General features: G+C 40.8%; 1 protein-coding gene across 4 annotated transcripts in view; it reads left to right on the top strand.

Annotated features, from left to right (window-relative positions):
* The window catches only part of TLN2 (talin 2), a 342,028-nt gene that overhangs the window by 241,507 nt on the left and 78,539 nt on the right, over window positions 1–21,982 (top strand). For all 4 annotated transcript variants that reach the window (XM_074966154.1, XM_074966153.1, XM_074966156.1 and 1 more), the window contains 11 exons: window positions 391–588; window positions 2,670–2,809; window positions 6,454–6,547; window positions 11,395–11,484; window positions 12,525–12,647; window positions 14,234–14,377; window positions 14,587–14,748; window positions 15,359–15,499; window positions 17,344–17,525; window positions 19,284–19,416; window positions 21,137–21,238. In XM_074966154.1, coding sequence (XP_074822255.1) covers window positions 391–588; window positions 2,670–2,809; window positions 6,454–6,547; window positions 11,395–11,484; window positions 12,525–12,647; window positions 14,234–14,377; window positions 14,587–14,748; window positions 15,359–15,499; window positions 17,344–17,525; window positions 19,284–19,416; window positions 21,137–21,238 — 1,509 coding nt within the window. The remainder of the gene's footprint in view (window positions 1–390; window positions 589–2,669; window positions 2,810–6,453; window positions 6,548–11,394; window positions 11,485–12,524; window positions 12,648–14,233; window positions 14,378–14,586; window positions 14,749–15,358; window positions 15,500–17,343; window positions 17,526–19,283; window positions 19,417–21,136; window positions 21,239–21,982) is intronic.

Raw genomic sequence — 21,982 nt, 5'->3', positions numbered from 1 at the left:
TGTGACTGAGCCTGAAGATAGCTGCTTTTCCTCCTGGCTAATGGACTGCCTATTTTGAGCTCAACTGGTAGAGTCCTGCACTTTGGAGCAAGACGTTTAGAGTTTAGTACCTGCAGTCAGCCCAGCCAGCAGAATGGCTGTTACACAGGATTATGGTTCGGGCCTATCTCTGAAATAAAAGAAATCCTAACAATCCAGGTACTGGATGTCAAACTGGATGATCACAGTGGTCCCTTTTGGCCATGGAATCTATGCAGAGTATTATTGTCAGGTTCAAAGTCACACTTCCGTTACTTTAACGTTTTGAATTGTGTTGAACTGCACAATTAAGGTCTAGTCTGAATGACTGGTCTCTGTGATCACTAAGACACATCTCTTCTTCTCTTGAAGCTGCCTCCAAGTTCTAAATCTTTCCAAGAAGCCCAAAGTGAACTAAACCAGGCTGCAGCTGACCTGAACCAATCGGCAGGGGAAGTGGTTCATGCTACCCGGGGCCAAAGCGGAGAGTTGGCTGCAGCTTCTGGAAAGTTCAGTGATGACTTCGATGAGTTCCTTGATGCTGGTATTGAAATGGCTGGTCAAGCACAAGTGAGTTTTGGTGTCTGTAGTGGGTAGCTGTATTACCCTGGGCATGTAGGGATGTTAAAGTGTCTAGTCTAAACATATATGGAGGCAGAGGATGTTACAGAAGAGTCAGATGTCATTCAGAAGTGACAAGAGCATGGTGGGGTTTGCATATTGTGCAAGATAGATGGGTGTATCTGTTCCTGGTGCTTGTTGAAACTATGATTTCATGCTCATCCATGTAGTGTGAGCCTTGTGGTAATTGATTTGTGATCTGTATAGCTGAAGATAGAGTAATCCATTGCCTTTTCTAATGGTCAGTAGCTTTGTAAAGGACCACTTTCTATTGTGGTGTAATTACCCAGGAGTGTAATAGGAGTTTAAGATAGTTAAACTTAAGCAGCTCTAGAGGTTGAGTGCCCAATGCCCCAAAGAATCGGAGTATGAAGGGGACTCAGCACACAGTAAATCCTCTATAATCTGAATTTGGCATCTCCCATTCAATGTGACACCAGAGCATACACTTTACATCACATCCATGGATCTGCTGAAGACTGGAGCCAGCCTGTGGAGAAGGTTGGTAAAGTGCAATGTGTGTGACAGCACTGTGTAGTTTTGCAAGGTGGAAGCCCAGGGACTGAATGGACATGGAAACAAAGGAATTCTTTCACCCCTGTTCCTCCAGACCAAAAATATAGTTTAAGGGACACTAGGTCTGCACAATACCCAAAGTGTGACTTTAATAAATTTAGTAGGGTATAGAATGAGTGGGGTGTAGAATGAGTCAACTTGCCCCGCTACCACCTTGGTTTTTACCTATTCTGCAGCTACCTGGTTGATTTGCAGGCTCCAGGGCTACAAATCTGTGTTCTTCAACATCACTATATTTATTAAAGTCACACTTCAGGTCTTGTGCTGACCTAGTGTCCCTTAAACCTAATGCTCTGTGGCTAGAGCTGGGCTAATATAGCAAAAAGCAGCCCTGAATATTCTTGCAAAGAAAATCCATCAATTTGTGCCATGCTGATGCTGGTCAGCTCTTAATCACTTACTCACAAACGCTAGTGTGAGAGGCCTTTAGTCACAAGGCTGTTCACTGAAGTTAAAAATGTAAATTTTAGTGCAAATGCCTATTTGCAAGAGATTTTCTACCAGCAATGATCTTGTGGCCCTTTAGAAAGGTTTGTCTCGATCACACAATATCCATGAATAACTGATTGTTTTCATCTAATGTATGAACAAAAAAGGATGCTTTCTGTCGGTAAATAGTTATTCAGTCGGAACAGAAACAGTATCATATGACTTGGTGACCTGTGAAAGCAGTTCACGTATATAGACTCAAACCCGGTTCACATAAACCAAGTAAAATACAACCAGTTTGCAAATATTTCTAACACGGAAAGGCTAATTTTATTGCATAAATCGTTAACAAGAAATCTAACCACTGCTGTTTGTCGCATACTGTTATCCTCTATTTTCTAACTTCACGTGTGTAAAATTATTTCTTCGTCATTCCCTGAAAGTGATGTCATGTGATGTCAAATTCAAACTGCTTATCAAATGAAGCTACATGGTAGATTTAGTTTTCCAGAAACTGTTGCTTCTTCATATAGAGCACCCTTACAATTAAATGTTTGTGAAGGTCTCTTTGCAAAATTTCTGTTTGCTTAAGCCATTAATCCAGTAAAGGTGTAAGTAAGAGTGCTTGTAAATGACACAGAAGGTGCTGGAATATAGTCGGTACCCATTGACTGAACAATGTGGGTCAGTTGTGCCAGGCAGAGACATACAAGATACTTGACAACAAAAGCATTGTTCAGCAAGTAGTTAAATTTCCTTCCACTTCTCTGTGAATGCTCTTACTGTTGGAAATCAAGCTTCTTGTATACGGGTTTCTTTTTCTGCTGTATGAAAGGAGCTAGAGGCACCGATCTGGGCAAGCAGAGGCGATGCTTAGTGGCCCTATCTGGAATGTCGTCTCATGCATGTCATTGGTTTTAGATGGATAATTCAATTGAATTCCAAAATGTATTGCTTAAAGTTTTACCTGTCTCTCTGGCTGATGCAAACTGTGTGTGTAATGTTATGCTGCTGTGGTTTTCCAGACTAAAGAGGACCAGATTCAAGTAATAGGGAACCTCAAGAACATCTCTATGGCTTCCAGCAAGCTACTGTTGGCTGCCAAGTCTCTCTCAGTTGATCCTGGAGCTCCCAATGCCAAGAACCTCCTAGCTGCAGCTGCAAGGTACAGGCATATCACCTGCTTTCGTTTTCCTAAAATGGTGTTTAACTGTTTTCCTTTGCCATATGTATTATTTGTTAGCTTATCCTTCTGGTACTCTTCGTTAACCATATAGAATGTTCCATGCTGCAGCTTAAGTGAAACTGAAATCAGAGGAAGCTTGCTTACACTGGATTCGTATAAATCAGTATAGCTCTATTGAACTCAGAGCCACGCTGACTTACAGCAGATGAAGATCTGGTCTGTTTTTTTAAGAAGACTATTTCTAATGCTTGTTCTTTGTCCGTCCTGTCTACCTCCTTCCCTGCTCTCACACATGCAGATGCTGAGGATGTTGCTATATGCCTGCTGCTGGCAAGGCTTTCATAGACAACTCTTACTAAGCAATGTCCTTGCATATGTTGTGGTTATAAATGGCTCAGTGGGTTTAGGGAGAGATCTTGCTTTTATTTTTTGGCTAAGCACCAGGTTTTTATTTTTGCAGTTTTCATCTCATTTGGGTGTTGCAGTTGATCCTGTCTTTTAAATGTCCACTCCCACTCCCCAGTCAAGGAGATGAAATGTATAGACCTTTTGCAAGCCTGCTGTCAGAGCTGCCCAAAAATCTGGTTAATGGTCTGCTGCAATACCACTACCGGGTGCTCTCACCATGTTATCTTCTTTTCCCAAGTTGCTTTTATCAAATGAAGTACACACAATACAATTAGGTGACTTAACTTACCCTGGATGTCTCTACGTGGTCAGTGGGAGAGCACTATTCTATAACCCTTGCCTACAAGGAAATCAAGAGGAGGGGAAAATACCTGGCACTGTAATTTCATCGAGCAGAAGTTGGTGACTTTGTTGCTACTCACAGCATAATGAGAAGAATTCTGTAAAAACTATGTGGAATGTAAAGCCTTTTCACTGCCGCTGGTATCTCTGGATTTATCTTCATGCCATTACATAGGAGTTTGGTTCCCTGAATTTAAGTTGCACAGGAACTCTGCATAATCCATTACAGAAATCAAGAATTTAATAGACTGTATAGTCTGTTCAAAGTGAAATCTCTGCCCTCTCCTTACTATTCATGTTTTGATCAGAGAACACAGGTATTAGTAGTTGTACAGCTGGGTGTCTTTCACTTTCTTAAATCATTTTCATGGGGGTTTTTTTGTTTTGTTTTTTAAGTCATTTGAAAAATTTCCAGACCTGGATAAGTTATTTACACTTTGGATTGCTGAAAGTGGGGGGTGGGGAGATTACACTAGTCTTCAGAAGGGGAATATTAAGGGATTGGGAAGAAACTGGCATTTTGAAACCTAGACATTAAATAAAAGTGATTTCCAAGGTGAAGCTTGGACTCCATTTGTGAGTATCATGTTCCATTCACACCAGAAAAGAATGTATTGGGAAACAAGTGAAAAAGTGTCCATAGACGAACAGAGTCCAAGCCCAAGAGCTATTTTTGTAGGTCATAGATGAAAATTGCTCAGCCTCGAGATGAATGTGATGCATGAGCTGGTGCTTTCGTCACAGTGCCCAAGTTCCATAGACTGCCACTTTTGACATGCAGCCCGTGTGTAATAAGAAGGGGGTGAGAATGATCAGCAATTCCAATTGTCGGATTGGACCTGTTCTGCAGTGCTAATATACATACAGTACTTTGTGCTATGCTTTGCTCACCAGACTGACAATACTCATGGTGCAATGCCAATCATTGGTTCTCAACTTGTGATCTGTGTACTGCGGGTGGCACAGGAAAACCGGGCTCATAAGGTGGTCCAGGATCTCCTCCTTGGACCAGAATTGCTAAGCTGCTTTAAAACAATTTCCCCTCATTATCCATTTAAGCAATTGCTGCAGTTTCCACTGGGCTGTTGTACGATTTTGGCTAAGAGTGCAGCATTGTACATGTCGCACTGTCTATGACAACGTGGTCCTCAGTATTAAATTAAGTTACTGCTACCCATCTCTGAGCACTGAATTTAAGAAATCCTCATTAAAGAAAACTTTGTACACATATGTCACTTGTGTTGCAGCAGATCGTCAAATGGCAGCCATTGTATTTTTCCACATGGTGTTAAGCATCACCAATATTGTAGAAATCTTTGCTGTGTATAGCTACTGTACAAAACAAAGGGTTGCTCCTCTGAATGGTGTGGGCCATGTTGTGAAATCTGGTCAAGGGCTGATGACACCTTCACTAGTTTCTATACTGAGCGTCAAACTCAAGACAAAACAAAACTGGAAAAATGCAAAATACGCATGACTGTCAGATTCGGGATTGCTCTAAAACATAAAATTCCTTAGCTTACAATTGTACTAACCTCTCTCTCTCTCTCTCTCGCTTGCGCTCTCTCTCTGATATTCACAAAGCCATTCTTTAGTCTGTCTCTGCTAGTTTTCCTCTACAGTTTTGTTAGTTGTGCACATGTATCATGTCATATCTGAGTGCCAGAAGAAAGCAATGGAGAGACACGTACATATCTCTGTCTCACACACAAAAACTGTGTTAAATGAATATTCAAGTTGGGAAAAAAAAATAGCATGGAACAAACCATGGCATTTGCTGACATATTTTTCATTCTGCTTCTGTCTTAGACCCTCCCACTCTCCCCACCCACTGCCCCTGTATCTGCAGAATCTTTTCAGTTGAATTTTCATATTCCACAGAAGATTAACTTTGAAGGCACGAGGCAGTGCTTACCAGTGAGATGTAGGATAGGTTCATATGATTTAAAATACTTTTAATTGCATCTGATGTAGTCTGCGTGATCAGGTATTGTTAGCAACATTCTTGATCTTTAATAAAAAAGATGGTTTTCAAAACACACATTTTTATTAGTGTCTATAATGCTGAGAGTCTGATCAACAAGCAACCAAACACAACATCCTCTAAAGTACACTCTGTCTAAACTAGGGATTGTGTAGTATTTGAAATGGTTGAAAAATTTAGTTCCACCCTCATTTGGTTATACAGAGTGGTAGTCAGGTTGAGGGCCCATGCCATCAACTTCCCCATGGGGTTTCTGGGCAACACAGTTGCTACTGTTCTGTTTTTTATTCGGGGAGAGATGTTGGGTGGTTGTTTTTTTAATAATTTTTATTGTACTCTGAGCACAACAGTGCTACAGCCTGGCTTGCTAGGAAGTGGGTTTTAGGTGCTGCTGTTTCCTGACATTTCCAAGCATAGTGGTTGTGTGGCCAGGCTTAATTTTGAAATTGCACCATAACATTAGATCCAGAATAAAATAAACTGTCAAATAATTTACATTTATTATGCATCAGATTTCCTTTATGAACCAAAACTGTGCAAATGTCCTAGAAACTTGCCATCATGACAGGAAGATCCCACCTATAGCTTATGTGCTAAGTGACAAATGATTTGAACAGGGGGTTATGTTTGAGGTGAGGATTACTGTTGATCAGTTTCACTTGGAGCCTCTTTCACTATGTTTTTCTCAGCAGGGGTTAGTATTGTGTTCTCCCTACCAAATATGATATTGCTCACTCACTCCGAAAGTACCAGCAGTGAGAGAAGTGGAAGAACATTTTGGGCTTGAAACGGCTTTTCATAGTGTACGGATGAATAAGACAAAATTGGAAATAATGGAAGTTGGTCAGTTTTCAAAATCTTTTTTTTTTTCTTTTTTCCCCCTCCTTAGAGCAGTGACGGAGAGTATTAACCAGCTCATCACTCTGTGTACCCAACAGGCTCCTGGGCAGAAGGAGTGTGACAATGCTCTCAGAGAACTGGAGGTATGCACAAGCTTGTGGTCTCATGGGGTGAACCTTCCTATTTTGAAGATGTCGGTCAGGGTTTACATTTTCGTTTCCCTGTCTGAGTAGCCGCTGTGTCATAGTCTCCCCCACTTGATATCTGTGGCAGAATTTTTTTCTCTCTAATTGTATATGAGATATGCAAAGAGCTTTCTAGTGGAGACAAACTTAGCACAACTTCTACTGAGTTGGCGAAAGGGAGTTTACATTTTACCCCACATGACAGAGCAGCCATATATAGGACTATAAAGATACCAGTCTCCACTGCAGCAGTTTGGAGGGTGCACACACAAGAGTCACTTTCAGAGGACATGGGGAGAAGGGTTTACGCTAAGAAATCTTTCACTGAGATGGCTGATAGTACCCTGAAGGAAGCCGTGACATCTTAGCTTTTCTGCTGTGGCTCTGTGTAATTGGAAATCGATGATTCTGAAAGTCACATCTAAGAAAAGTAGATCATGAATTACTCCATGATTTTTATATTCCTCTAGACTTCTAATTCCTCATGTTTTCTTTATCTCAGTCTAGCTGAATGTCTTTCAACATTGCGTGGTCTAGTACACACACTCTATTGTGTTCTGCTACATGAGTGTTTTGACAATACCTCTGTAAATTGTAGTGGATAGTTAGTTTGCTCTTGTTGAAAGGCCAGGTGCCTACGTTAATGTCAAACCAATCAGCACCTGCTCCAAAATGCTAGGCAATAGTGTGTGAAGCTAAGCTAAATTGGTGTTAAGTTACTTAGGCAGTTTATGTCAACCTAAGTATGTCAGTGTCTACACTACGTCCTTGCTCCCGCTGATGTAAGTGCCCTACTACACTGACATAATAACTCCACCTGCACAAGAGGTGTAGGGCTTTTGTCAGTGTAGTCAGGGTGACACAGTATGTGTAGTTCTGAGAGAGGATGTTAATATTGTGGAGTTTGTGGAAGAAATCAGGCGTGTGCGGAAGGAAGCTGGCCCTTTGTGTGGTGAATGGTTTGAGGATGGTTTCTATGAATCCCAATATTCCTTGAGTAAAAGTGCCATGGGCAGATATGATTGGTCTGCCAGGGTTTTCTTCTTTGTGTATCTTGGGACACATGTGGAAGGTCCCTGGGGTTGGTTTGTGGGGGATGAGTTTGTAGAGTTTCTCTTGGAGTTGTTTGGGGAAGGATTTGATGATGTCTTTAAGTTCGGAGTTAAGTTGTGGTTTGGAGTGGGGGGATCTTTGAGTTCTATATAGTAGGTGGTCTAGGAGAGTTGTCAGTTGGCCTTGTTAACTTAGTCATCACAGTCCAATAAAAGATATTACTTCACCCACCTGGTCTCTCTAATATCCTGAGACCAACAAGGCTGAAACCACACTGCATATTACATTGTTCCTACACATACACACGCTATTTTTGTCATGATTCAAGACAAAAAATGAAAGGGCCGTGGGAAGTGTTTTTCTTGGTACTTTAAGAATTCCCTCAGCATGACATTGGCTCTTCTTGTGCAGAGCTGATGTGATCAGCAGTGTGATGTGGCTTTCTGGCTGTGTTTGTAATGCTGATTACTGCCTTACCATGGCTTTCACTTTATGCCTACATTTTTTCCATCATTCCTTCTTCAGGCTAAAAGGAACAAATAAATTAGTTAGATGTCTTAGATGCCACCAGTTCTGTTAGAAGCAAGGGCTTCTTAAATGATTGTAGAAGAGGTCATGATCCCTAAAGCCAAATGGTTTAGGATCTTGTAAGGAAAGGAGTGGGGTGGTACTAACACTCAAAACCAAATTTGGCCCTAATAAAAGTGGGTACAACAGAGTGTAGTCTCATTTGGCTCTCAGTTTGTTACAGTGTACTTGTAGAAATTGTTTCAAGCTACAGCGTGTGACTTTGCCACAGTTCAGAGCTGCTGCCAGGAGAGATCCTCAGTTTTCATCTGTGGATGTGCCTTGTTCAGTGGGGCAAAGAGAATGAGTCTCTAAATCAGAAATGTTACGGTGCTGTGCTTTGTTTCTTCTCTTTATTAATTATATTATTTAGAAAAGGCATATTAACAGAGTTATTGGGAAATCTCAAATCCAATGATTTTGGGTTGGCAACAAGCATCAAAATGCTTTGATTTTTGTAGGGGGAAGAGCGGGGAGGGAGGGAGAAGAATGTCACGATGATGAATTCAAGCTGAAATGCAACCAGTGCTAAGTGTGTTATAGTAGGTGTGGGAGTGGAGATATGGAGCTGTCACACTTTTAATAACAGTAACAGTTTCAGTGAATATTTGTAAGAACTCTCAGCAGTAAAAGTCCAAGGACGTTGCCCTGGCATTTTTACCACTAAACAAAACACTTTTTTCTTTTGCTTTTAAATTTCAAATCACCTGTGTACAGTACAGTTGTGCTTAAAGTCAACTTTTCTCCTTGATTTACTGCATGACCAGTGTATGGAAATATCAGTGAAGAGTGATATTTTTAATAACACAGACCAAGGAGAAAGTCAATGGAAAAACTTATAGGCTGATTACACAGCTCTTCCTTGATTCTTTGATCCCAAAGGAGGAGTGGCGAGAGGTGGGATTTAACTGGAGGAAAAAGCGATAGTAGAGCAGAAAGGAATTAGCACTGAGTGAACAAATGAGGTCTCAGACCTGCTAGCACCCAGGTTGATGTGACTGGCAAGCTCTGATCAGAGTCCCTGGACACAAATAGCAAATATTAGCAGAGCTTTGGATGAAAGCTTACACAGTGCTTGCTCTCTTGCTATCCCTGTCTTTGTTCATTACTGTTAATTGTCCATTTCTGTGAGATTTGCCCATATTAATACAAAAGTCAAACTAGAAATGAGATTGACTGCCTGTAGCTTCTTCCATGTAAAATGGAGCCATGTTGAGAAGACAGGTGACACCTCTCCAGAGACCTGTAAGGAGCAGGAGCCTGCTGGGAGGGAATCCTCAGCGAGGAGAGTTGCCAAGGTCTGTGGGCCTGGTGGGAGAGCTATAAGCAAGGGGAAGCTCTGATAAAGCGCTGCAAAGACTTGAGCCTATGGGAAAAGCTAGGTGGATGCTGAAGCCAGTTCCCTACTGAAATGACTAATTTTGTCTGAGGAAGGCTGGGTGGAAGATTCGTGGTGTTTTGAACTTGGTTAATAACCCAGACTCTTGAAAAGGAGACTGTTAGTGGGAAAACCCCTGCAGTGTGAAGTCCAGATGAACTTGGGCAGAAGGGGAAACAGAGGCAGCAGCCGGGTCTGAAGCTAGACCTAGGTAAACCTATAAGAAGCTTATAGGAGTGCCCATCAACATTAATAGGTGCTCCCCATTTCATTTTTATTATGGTTAAGCTATAAGGGTGTTTCCCCATCACCTGCCTTTTTCCCTACCTCATTCACCAATTTCTCCTACTTGCCTCCTGAGGCTCCCTACAATAACTGGGAAGTATAGCGTTAGCAGAACTCAAGTGTTTCATCAGTGACTTAAGTATAGTGTCCACATACCCTGGGGCCTGCCCTGTGGATCAGATCAAGCAAAGCTGCACAGACTTTGTGCTTTCCCAGGAGTATGGAGACCTTGTTTAACTCTCCCTAGGCAGATGGATGTGGCAAGTCACTCCTAGCACTTCAGGATAAGGAACAGACGGGAGGGTTTTTAGCAGCAGCAGTTGCATTTTAACTGTCAATCTGCTGTTCTGTTTTTTCGCTCCTTCCTGTCATCTGTCCAGGGAGTCGTACAGCTCCTGTCTCTGGAGCAGTGAATATGTGGATAGAACATGATTTGCTCACTGCTACTCAGTAAATTGCTACGGAGGGGTGGAGCAGGGTATTAAAGTATTCTAGGGGATAGAGAAAGAGGGGAGCAGGAAGCAACAGCAGAACTGTTGGCGGAAGAGATCTCTTGTTAACACTGCCTTTTTCATACAGTAAGATAACTGACAGTAAAGTGCTTAAAGGAAATGATCTTGACCATAACTTTTAGGCTGTTACAAGACAGCAGACAAAGCATGGCTCAACTTCAGAAAATTGCTTTAGAGTTAGAAGTTAAGCTCTGATAAAAGATCTAACATTTAAATTCTTGCTCAGATTTCCTTTGCTGAAGAAAATAATGCAGCAAATCTTTCAGCTGTAGCCCCTTACTAACTTCCTGTACTTCCTGATTTCACTCATGTTGGAAAGTGTGTTATATACAGCTCATCGGGCTGTTATTCAGCTTCCGTTCTTGACTGTAAGCATGAAAATCAGCTTAAAAAAAACAATTTAAGCAAAAGAGGAGACTTGCCCTTTGGATATTTTTTTTTATGTTGTGAGAATAGTTTTGTCCAAATATATTGATTCCTGTTTACAATATATGAAGTAGCTTCTCCCTTGGATAACTCTGTGCAGTACTCTCAAGGTCTGGGTTCACCCCAGGAGAAGGGCAACTCTTACTTAATTCTACTTGTCACATCAGTATTTTCCGATAGCATTTGACAGAGGGAACGGTGCTGGGAGGTTCTGTTGGCAGGGGAAAAAAATGCAAGCAGATGGTGCACTTACATTTAGCCAGGTGACTCTTTGTGTCTCCACACAGCAGGTAACAAGAGGTGGCAGCTTCTTGAATCAATGTTTTTATTCCCAGGAAGGCTCTGAGTTCGAAAGGGGGTTTGCCAGTTTGTGATATGGTAACACAGAGGAAAGTTTACAAATAGTCAGTAACGAAAATATCTACATACTGCAGTGTCTGGGAATCATATTTCTTTGCCTGGAGATAAAGAAACTAGGATGTGCAGATGTGTCCACTGGTTTAATTATTGTGGTGGTGTATTTGTGTGGCTCAGATCCGTGTTATAGCTACTGTAGTAACTGAAGCTGCTCTCCTTTCTTTCAGACAGTTAAGGGAATGCTGGATAACCCCAATGAACCTGTAAGCGACCTCTCATATTTTGATTGTATTGAAGGTGTTATGGAAAACTCCAAGGTAATTCTGTTACTCTACTTCTGTGTGTATGTGCTAAACAATTTCTAATCAATGGAGGGGTTTGCATGCTAATAAAATACATTGGAAAAAGAAGGTCTGCTTCTAGGAAAAATTCTTGTGCTCTAACTTTATGAAATTCTCTGGTAAAACTCCATTTGAGACTCTTGTGAGCAATCTTTATGCTGCTGTTTGGCTTGTTTGTTCATCTGAAGACCTACTGTGCTGATAGCATTTAGTGTCATGTGATTGCCTTGTGATATTGTCTGAGACTTAACTCACTAGCAATCCAAATACTTCAGCATACCAGCAAGTACTGTAAAATGTGGATTAATTTTAGCTATTTTATGTCCTGTGTTTAAACTAGAAAAAAATCATAATCTATGGGAAACAACTTTTTTAGTTTTAAAACTTCATTTCCCCCCACCAGCCCCGCCAAAAAAGCTTGTGTTAATTGAGTAGCTTTGCCTATTGGAATAAACCTTTGTTCCAGCTGTGATTCAAACTGAAATTAGTTTTTCACTGTGTCTACTCCATAGGGGTTAATCAATTCTGTAAGTGTTAAAAGTTACCACTACATCACCGCAAAAGTATTTTACAGTGAAAATCTTACCATACTCTGGAAATCCTCCCCTGAAAGTTTTAGTGCATCTTCATTTTGGCCTTTTCAGTGTGTGATGTGTTGGAATAATCCCAAAATCTTCATAATCTAAAAGAAAAGGAGGATGCCTAATGCACTGGAACATGGAATTCGTTTGCTTTGCTGCTATACCAAAGACATTGCAAGCTAAAAAAAAAAACCAAGCAAGATAGGCTTCGGTGGGACAAACACTAAAATTTTACAGGCATTCCGATGTTGGGACGTTTCCTGTATGCCAAGCTGCAAGTACTTTTTCCACTAAGTTTCAGCAAGTGTTTTGGGTCAGACAAAGAAGCTGTGCTGAGTAGTTGCTTCTGTGTGCAGTCCAGGAAAGCTTGGAAAACACTGCCGTGTAGAGTGAAGTATATTGGGGGAATAATTTACCCTATTTTCAATTGTTAAGGTCCTTGGAGAGTCAATGGCAGGCATTTCCCAGAATGCCAAGACTGGGGATTTGCTGGTCTTTGGAGAATGTGTTGGAGTTGCTTCCAAGGCTCTTTGTGGTCTCACAGAGGCTGCAGCCCAGGTAACCACTTGTTCATGAAGCCTGTAAAACAAATATGAATCTGTTTGTTTCTGTATTGCTGTATCTTGTGCGTGTGAATATTTGAGCTTTCATTCCTGTTGGCCAAAGAATCAAAATATTTGCATTGTTCAGTGTTTTTCATCTTGGAAGAGTGGGACACACATTAAGTAATATGGCATCACAGCACACTTGTGAGGTGAGGGAAGCAATATTATGCCTGTTTTGTATGGAGGGAGAATGAGGCAGGGAGGTTAAATGAGTTTCCCAAGTTTATAGAGGAAGTAAGTGTCAGAGCCATGCCATGAATTTGTGTGTTTGTACCTCCCAGTTCTATGCACACTCCCCAAGATCTTGCCCCCTCAGAACTAATTTTGTAGAAGGAAGCACAGGCAAGCCTGAGTTACTTGGAAGCTGGGTAACTTGAGCTTTGTGCCTTAAGCTAATAACAAAAAATGCGTTCTGGGGGTCATTTCTAATAATCAGCCCATGTCTTCAAACTATACATAATCTCATTCCCTTTTAGCAAAGGAAAAGAGATTATGGTAAATGTATGTTTTAGACCCATTACGACTGTCTGGATATTTTCTCAGTATCTAAGAAGCTTAAAATGTTGCAACATTCAGAGGTGTATTAATGTTGTTGGATCAGTCTGCCAAAATTGCATATTTCAAACCAGCCTGAGTCCCAAGTTATTGAGCTGCTCCCCCTGCTGACCAAAAGCTATATTGCCTTCTCAGTGGAGGAGCCAACTCTGAGGGACCATCCTATGCAGCTGCAAATTGCTCTGCTGTCCTTTTCCCCCTCCACTCCCCACACACAAAAATATAATTAATCTGTGACTGTGGGCTTCCTGGGCCCCACAGTTAGTCCTATCTGTAAAGGAAATCAGAAAGAAACCTCCAAATATAGCTTTGACTATATAAATAAATCCTGATCTCTGTGGTGAGAAGTGTAGAATCATTGTTTAAATAAAAACTGAGATTATCACTGACCATTATGTGTCCTTACCTGGGGTGTAGCCTGCAGCTGGATGGGCCCTACAGTCAGCTCTAGAAACAAAGCATCTCTTTTGTGCTGTGACTAACACATGTAACTTTATGTTTCATTGTACATTGAAGAGGACAGTTTTTTCATCAAGGTGTGAAAAGGTGATGTGTGGGCAACTGTAGTCTTCAGTTTTCTATTCATAGCTGACTGAAATACTGGGCCCCTCAAAATCTGGCTGCTCTGGGTGGATGAAAGTTACTTGAACAGTCAGCATCAGAGTTCTTACCTGGCTACCCTAGGGATAAATCAGTTCTCCTTCGATGCTTATTGGATAATGAAGTATCTTTACCCTTTGGATTTTGCTGAGTAGTTTTGTTCAGGCTAATGAGATTTCACAAATCATATTACAGACACGCCAGCTTTTACATCCTCCTACAGACTTGTTGCTAGGCATTTATTAATAGCAGCTTTGCTATATGACTTCTAACTACAGCCTGATCACCCTGGTCAGTAAACATTTGGCTGGCTCATTGAACAGTTGGAATGGGTTTAGCATAATCTTCACATTTGCTTTTAAGTTAATCTTGCTCCCTTTCTAGGCCGCTTACCTGGTTGGCATCTCAGATCCCAACAGTCAGGCTGGTCACCAGGGGCTTGTCGATCCTATCCAGTTTGCCAGGGCCAATCAGGCAATCCAGATGGCATGTCAGAATCTGGTGGATCCAGCGAGTAGCCCATCACAGGTAACTCTTTCCAGAGGATTGTAATGAGACCTTTTCTGGGTTTCATTAGGAGCCATCTGTTTGCTTTATATGGATGGTTGGTGAGGGGAAATACTCAGTTTGTGAACATAGAAAGGGTTTGAATCGCTGTTTGTTCAGAATTAGAATGTCATTACTACCTCGTTCCTTTGCCTGGTTCTTCACCTCTTTTGTGCCATCTGTTTTTTCAGGTTTTATCAGCTGCCACAATAGTGGCCAAGCATACTTCTGCTTTGTGTAACGCTTGTCGTATTGCTTCATCGAAGACAGCCAACCCCGTTGCCAAGAGACATTTTGTGCAATCTGCTAAGGAGGTCGCAAACAGCACCGCCAACCTGGTGAAAACTATCAAGGTACATTCACGAAATCTGAATCTTTCAGTAAGCCGTTAGATGGCCTGCTGCTAAAATTCTTGTAAAACAACTATATTCGGAGGACTTGATTTTGTTATGATTTTCCACTGAAGCTGCTTTCATGTTGAGCTGTTTCCTGCAAGATTATGAAGGAGATGAGTTCACTTATGTGAGAATGAGTCAATAACAGCTATGAAGACGAATGTCTGGTTTAGAGGTTTTAGTTTCTAAGAAAAGGATCAACTTGTTAGCAACTTCCACCTCTGTGGACTTGAGGTATTAAAACATGATTTATGGGAAGTCATCAGAGTGCAGTTATTTTAAGCTTTTTTCCTGTTCTTCGTAGCAGCACAGCTGCTTTGGGCTTGGGGTCAATAATCATATGAATAAGTGAAGAAACATACTGTGTTAAATTTTACTTCTTTTTTCTAAAGTGTTAAGATCAGTCTTGTGTCTGGAGGAACTTTCAAATCTCTTTGAAAATCTCAAATGTTATAAATGTTTTGAAAGTTACAGTGAATTAAACCATCTTCCTTCAGTATATGACCCTGCTGAGCCTTTATAAATGGGCTCTTGCATGCCAGAGACTAATTGCCATGTTCTTTGCCAGGCCCTGGACGGTGATTTCTCTGAAGATAACCGCAATAAGTGTAGAATTGCGACTGCACCTTTGATTGAAGCTGTGGAAAATCTGACAGCATTTGCGTCCAATCCAGAGTTTGTCAGTATACCAGCCCAGATCAGCATGGAGGTAGGTAGAGAGTTTTATTTGTATCACAAAGTAACCATGTGAGGTGCTCTCCTGCCCTCAAGTTAGCTTTATTATCAAAGTTAAAATGTGGAGTTAAACTTTTGTAACCAGGAAAACCTTTGAAGAACTTGATCCTACATTGAGTTCCATGTGGGCAAGCAGAACTCATTGCAGGATCAGGTCTTATGATCCCAAATCAGGAACAAAATTTATGTGGATTTAAAACTGGGGGTCGGTTATTACCCGGGACATGTCGTGAGCTGTCTGCCGCCAACCCAAGCCCCGCTTTGCATCCAGCATTTCTAATGGTGTTAAATATATTAAGTGTTTTTAATTTATAAGAGGGGGTCAAACTCAGAGGCTTGCTATGTGAAAGGGGTCACCAGTACAAAAGTTTGAGAACCACTGATTTAAAGTAACAAGTGATCACTGTCAACCAAAGGAGTGAATAATCCTTTATTTTTCTTACTTGGCCAGTCCTGTGTTCAAGATTCCTTCTTTTCCCTTAAGAATTGCTTACAGCACAGATACGTGAAACATAGTTTTTCCCACCTTCCGTGTACAACTGATACCCTGCGACAAAAGCTCATTCCTGGTTGAAACCTCTGCCCTCACTGAAGGGCTGATCTCATCTGCCAGGCTGCATTCCTTGAGTTCCTTCGTATGGACCTCTTGTAGGCAGTGCTCTCTTTCAGTTAATCACTGACCTTGAATTTCGTACAAGCATGACAAGCCTTGTGATGCTGGAATAACAACTTTTATCTCTTGTTGCTAGCATGTAATGTGGTACTAATGACTTGCACGTTGTGTCAGATACTTCTCACCATCTGGGGAAGTCATAAATCTGCCAGGTTTCAAAGCCAGCATTACAATTTAAAATGAAATTATCACTTAGGATGCACTGAATGGCTTACGTGACAGTTGTCCCGCGTCTGGATCAAGTGGTGGGAATTTGTGCTGACAAGAAGTAGTTTTTTGTGGGGAGTTATGTTTCACAAAACAAAACCATTTCACATTTTGGGAGACTAAAGCTCGTTCAAAACTATGTAAAATCCCATTGTAACAGCGCTTATATAGCATTGCAGACATGTTCAGAGTTGATTTGCAAACTGTTTCCTGCTTTCAGTGGCCTCATCCCAAACTGGAGACAGCAGAAGCAGAGGATTCAGTAATTATGTCTGTCCGGATCCACATGTTGTGGGACTTAATGTAGGCTTGGGGCCTGCCCCCTCCAGGCCTGTTGTAGTTGGTGTTTCTATCTTGCTGGCATCCAATCAGGATATTAGGTACAAATATTGTAACCCAGTTACAATATTATAGGCCATATTCAACTAATCCTCTGAGAAGGCATGTTTGCCTATATCTCATAATGGTTACAACTGGCTATCATGCTGCTAAATTATACCCACCAGTTCTCCATTTGGCAGGAGTCATGGGCTTCTCTTTTCACTTGAATGTATCCCCTTTGCTAATCTGAAAGCGGTCTCCTTAATTACAGCAAACAGAAAATTAGCCAGATTTTTTTGCTTTCTACAGTGAATTTACTGCAGTGACTTCTCCCCGTCTAATATTACGTGATGGTGCAGATCTTGATGATCTACGCATGCCCTAAATAGAACCAGTTCTTCAGGAGCAAAATAAATTGACAAGTTCCAAGGGTGGCTTACAAATGTTCTGCATTTCCTGTTAGTGTGGGAGAGATGAATAGTTCAGTGTTACGTTCAGTCCTCCCTCAATACTTGTCTTTGTTAGAATGCAGGCGAGTCCAAGCATTTGCCACTTGTTTTGAAGAAGATTCTAATTCTGTTCCCCGTGCATGTGTCTTGCTGCTCTTTTGATCACAGGGATCTCGAGCACAGGAGCCAATTCTGATTTCCGCCAAGACGATGTTGGAGAGCTCAGCTTTATTGATCAAAACTGCTCGTTCGCTGGCCATCAATCCAAAAGATCCACCTACCTGGTCTATACTTGCTGGGCATTCGCACACGGTTTCAGATTCAATTAAGAGTCTGATCACTTCCATTAGGTGTGTTTTCTGTCATAACTTTTTTTTATCTTCCACTCTCATGTCATAATGCCCCAGCACCTTATCCAGTATGTAGAATGAAATGGTGGTACCTAATGGCCCATGCTGCCATTGTCATTTTATCAATGAAAACCATGTAAAGGGACTTGAACATCATTTGCTTTCCATAGAGCAAATGTTTCTTATTCTATATAGCTGAAGAGTAAGTCATGGATAGTTGAAGGGACAGAGGGAGCTGTGGTAAGAGAGTTATTTTTTCACTATTGCCCTCCATTGTTTTATTCATTCTTCAAAGCTTGAAAATGAAATTTAATTCCTTACCAGCTTGTGCCTTTGTCTGTTTGACAAATATTGATTGCATTCTATAGTGCACAAGGTCTCTCTGTTTATACTTTGTGTGCAATCATTATTGATGATTGCACAGCTCTGGAAAGTGGGGGTTTTGTCAAGTTCCTCCTTTTATTGAGTTTAAAGCAAATAGAGCAGAAAATATGGTAGGGCCTATGTAAATTGGAACATATTTAAAACACACTTAGCAGTATTCAGAACATGGAAAACATTCCCTACAAATTGACAATAATTTTGAGGCAAATCAAATGGTATGTCTAGCGATCTGATTCAGCAAAGCACATTCTGAAGTGCTTTGCTATATCAGGACCAAAGTAACCTGAATGTTGTTAAAGCGGCAAAGAGTCCTGTGGCACCTTATAGACTAAGAGACATATTGGAGCATAAGGTTTTCGTAGGTCGCATGCATCCGACGAAGTGGGTCTTCACTCAGGAAAGCTTATGCTCCAATATGTCTCTTAGTCTATAAGGTGCCACAGGACTCTTTGCCGCTTTTACAGATCCAGACTAACACAGCTACCCCTCTGATATTTGAATGTTGTTCTCTACTACAGTTTTTTTCCTGTTTACTTTATAAGATTGTTCTTGCATGTGTGCGCACACGCGTGCCTTAATTTTAGAAGAAGCACTAAATCTCCTTTGTATACAAACTTAAACACACTTGAAAAGAGGGATTACATTATGTATTCTAACTCTTAGTGGAACTGGGTACTGAGTGAATAAACTGTATGTTGGTGGCTGTGTATTAGCATCTAAGTTAATATTGTCCTTTCATGATTTTATATTTCAACCACAAACTGCCAGTCTAGATTAAAGTCCCCACAGATTAATTTCCATTAAAATGTATTTGCGTTTGAGAGTAAAACTTACCTAATACCCAAGGAGTTCTTCATGGAGCTATTGGTTGATTTCTCCCCTGCATTCAACAGAAGGTGAGAGGCTTTGTTCATCTGTCTCAGTTGCTCCTTAAGTCCTGCTTATTCAAGTCCTCTGCCATGGCCACCTTAGGAGGGCTCTTTTCTGAGGTGGCTAGTGCAGCTACTTATTCACCTGGGAGAGTATCCTGGTTCTGCTTCATTAAAAGCTCCCTTTTCTTGCCAAATCCCGAGGGCTTACATGCCACAAAACATCCAGAATATCTCAGCTATTTATGACAGGTTTCAGAGAAGCAGCCGTGTTAGTCTGTATCCGCAAAAGGAATAGGAGTACTTGTCTCTAAGGTGCCACAAGTACTCCTCTTCTTTCAGCTATTTATGTGAATCAAACCCTTATTGGTACAACAAACCTAGTTCTCTTCCTTGCTGCTCCACTTGCCTCATATATTGTCTATTAATGAAATACGTTTGTGTGTGAATTCATGAATGAGGACCTTCTTCAACCTTGAATTACCCTATCTTCTTTTTGTTTCAGGGACAAAGCCCCGGGCCAGAGAGAATGTGATTACTCCATTGATGGAATCAATAGATGTATTAGAGATATTGAGCAGGCTTCCCTTGCAGCAGTCAGTCAGAACTTGGCCACAAGGGATGACATCTCAGTTGAGGTAAGGCAGACTGCACTGTAACTGAGTAAAATTAAGCACTCCTACTTGTCTTTTGCTTTCCTTCATATCAGAAGGAAAACATTGGAACTAGGAACTGTGTAGAGGCAGCACAGACTGCCCTCAGGGGAGAAATTTTCCCATTAGAAGGCTCTTACGGCAAATTCACAGATTTGTTCATGGGGAGACTGATTTCTGGCCTAATCTGGGGTGTTTAATGATGGTGTTAATAGGGCTTTATGATAGGGAAGGTAGTGAGGCAAAATAAAATTTGGGATGACATTGATGTTTACCTATTGGGGAATGGAGCTTGCTTAAATTGTGTATAAGATTATAAGATGGGGGAAAAAGCAAAGGAACAAGAAATGAAGATGAAATGAGTGTTTTGTTAAGGGTGGATGACTAGATGCGATTTAGCAGCTCATCAGAGTAGGCCTCAGGGACATCATTTTTGCATATTTGCTTTTGTGCCTTAATACTAAGATATCATACATTGATCAACTGCTTCAGTAAATTGAACAGCAGACAGCACAGTCCCAAGCTAAGCATTCCACATTGCAAGTGTTCAATATATTCATGAGAGAAAAGCTACTAACAATTACTCATAGCATGTAGTGAGCACTCTGAGTGATAAACTTCATATTTTAAGTAAAGTTTCCTCATTAATAGTAAATGTTATCACTGTCCCTGTCTCCTACGCAAAACAGCTTTACATTTTCTTCCAATTTTAATGAGATTGGTATGAAATCCTTCTCTCTCAAATTTGCCCTCTTGCATTTGCAAGAGTGATTGTTTATTTCCAAGCTAAGCAGCAATGCTAGATACACCACTAAAACTTTCATCTTACTGGCGTGACTCTTAAGAAATAAAAGTGTATGAAGTTACCACAAAAGTGGGGTTTTTTTAAAAACAACTTAATTCCTCTTTCCTCTTGTTAAAAATGTCATCCTGTTTTGCACCTTGCTAATAGTGTTCGGAGTTTGAATAAGCACTATCAAGCTACCAAGTCTTATTTAAAGCAATATGTAAATAAAGCAAATCATAAAGATGGTGTTTTATTTCTTGTTTTTTTGCAGGATGAGCTAAATCCTGGCTACAAAGGCATTAACTGCCTTTGAACTAGAGGGAAATAGTTCAAGTATTGGCATTTCTAATACCTGCCCTTCTTTATCATTATGTCTCCGCTACCGTATTTTGGAGATCAGTCCATATCTCCTACTTGGAGATTACTTATTTTTCGGTTCCCTTTCATATCAGTGTATATGGAGTCCACAATTAAAACTTTCCTCTTTGTGCTGCACTGTTGCCTTGAAAGTGCTGATTCATGTTTAGCTCAGCAGTCCTGGTAATTTTTCTGAGCAGTCTAATGTCATTAAATCAGAGGCAACAATAGCATCACTTGTCATGTTACCACTGGAGCTAGAAGCGAATGGAGGAACAGGCATTGCAAGCCAGAGCTGGAAGGAGCCTTTTTTTCGCCGTGCCTCATGTTTACGTGCAGCAAACAGCCTCTGTCAGGGCACCCTGCAAGAGGGGAAGATAAATGTGGAGAAATGGACAAGCATGTAAATAAAACTTACTAGTTTGCATCTGCTCTTTATACCGTTGAATGTGGTTTGACAGAGTTCTTTGCAGTTCAGCTGGCATGAGGGTATCTTGTGAAATGGTGTGGCTCAGTGAATGAATTGCTGTGGAAAGAACTGACAATGTCTCTTTTTGTTAGGCTTTACAGGAGCAGTTGACATCAGTTGTTCAGGAAATTGGGCACCTTATTGATCCCATAGCAACAGCAGCTCGGGGAGAGGCAGCTCAGCTGGGACACAAGGTACTTGGTCCTGTATTTATTGTAATTTCTAAAGTCCTGATTCCTTAGAGTATATGGAATTGTCTGTGTGTCAGTAATGAGACAATGGTAGATGTTACAGTGCGTGGCAATCTTATTCACGTTACACTAAAAATATACATGGAAATGTGGGATGGGGGAAAGATCTTGGATTCCTGAAGGCAGAATATTTAAATCAGAGGCAAAAATTGTTTGAACCTATTTGCCTAATTATTGCAAAGTACAGGACATGCAAGATTGCTCACTGTCCTCGGGCTACTTAGATACAGGACCATGATAGCTTCAATTTCTGGCCACATGAGGGTGAATTGAGGACTGATCTTTGGAGTTAATTCTGAATTTTTAGGGTTTTTATAAGTTTAAGTGCTTTTTTTTAAGTAACTTTCATAAACAAATGTCCTTTGCCGCCTTTTCATCTTGGATTTTATTGATACTTTTTAAAATGTCTGCTTCTTTATATCCCTAACACTGTGGGTATTGAGTGCTTTTCCTTTTTAGCATATAACTAGGTGTTTTAGGACTTATTATAAATGTCTAATTACATGTTGAAGACCTCAGTCTATTGCATTAATGCTTGCTTAATTGCAAAAATGTTTATTTTTAGATTAATGTATGAAATCTGCAGCTCCTTGGCAGGTACTTGGCTGGTGGAGTCATTAAAAGGTGGTATGTCAATCCACAGTGAGGGGAGGAGGAGTTAAATGGGTCTAGTAAATAACTAGTAAA

Source organism: Natator depressus, chromosome 10 (assembly GCF_965152275.1).
Source record: "Natator depressus isolate rNatDep1 chromosome 10, rNatDep2.hap1, whole genome shotgun sequence".
In the NCBI taxonomy this organism is placed as follows: Eukaryota; Metazoa; Chordata; order Testudines; family Cheloniidae; genus Natator; species Natator depressus.
Note: the sequence above shows the minus strand (reverse complement) of the source record. Positions and strands in the feature narration are given on the sequence as shown.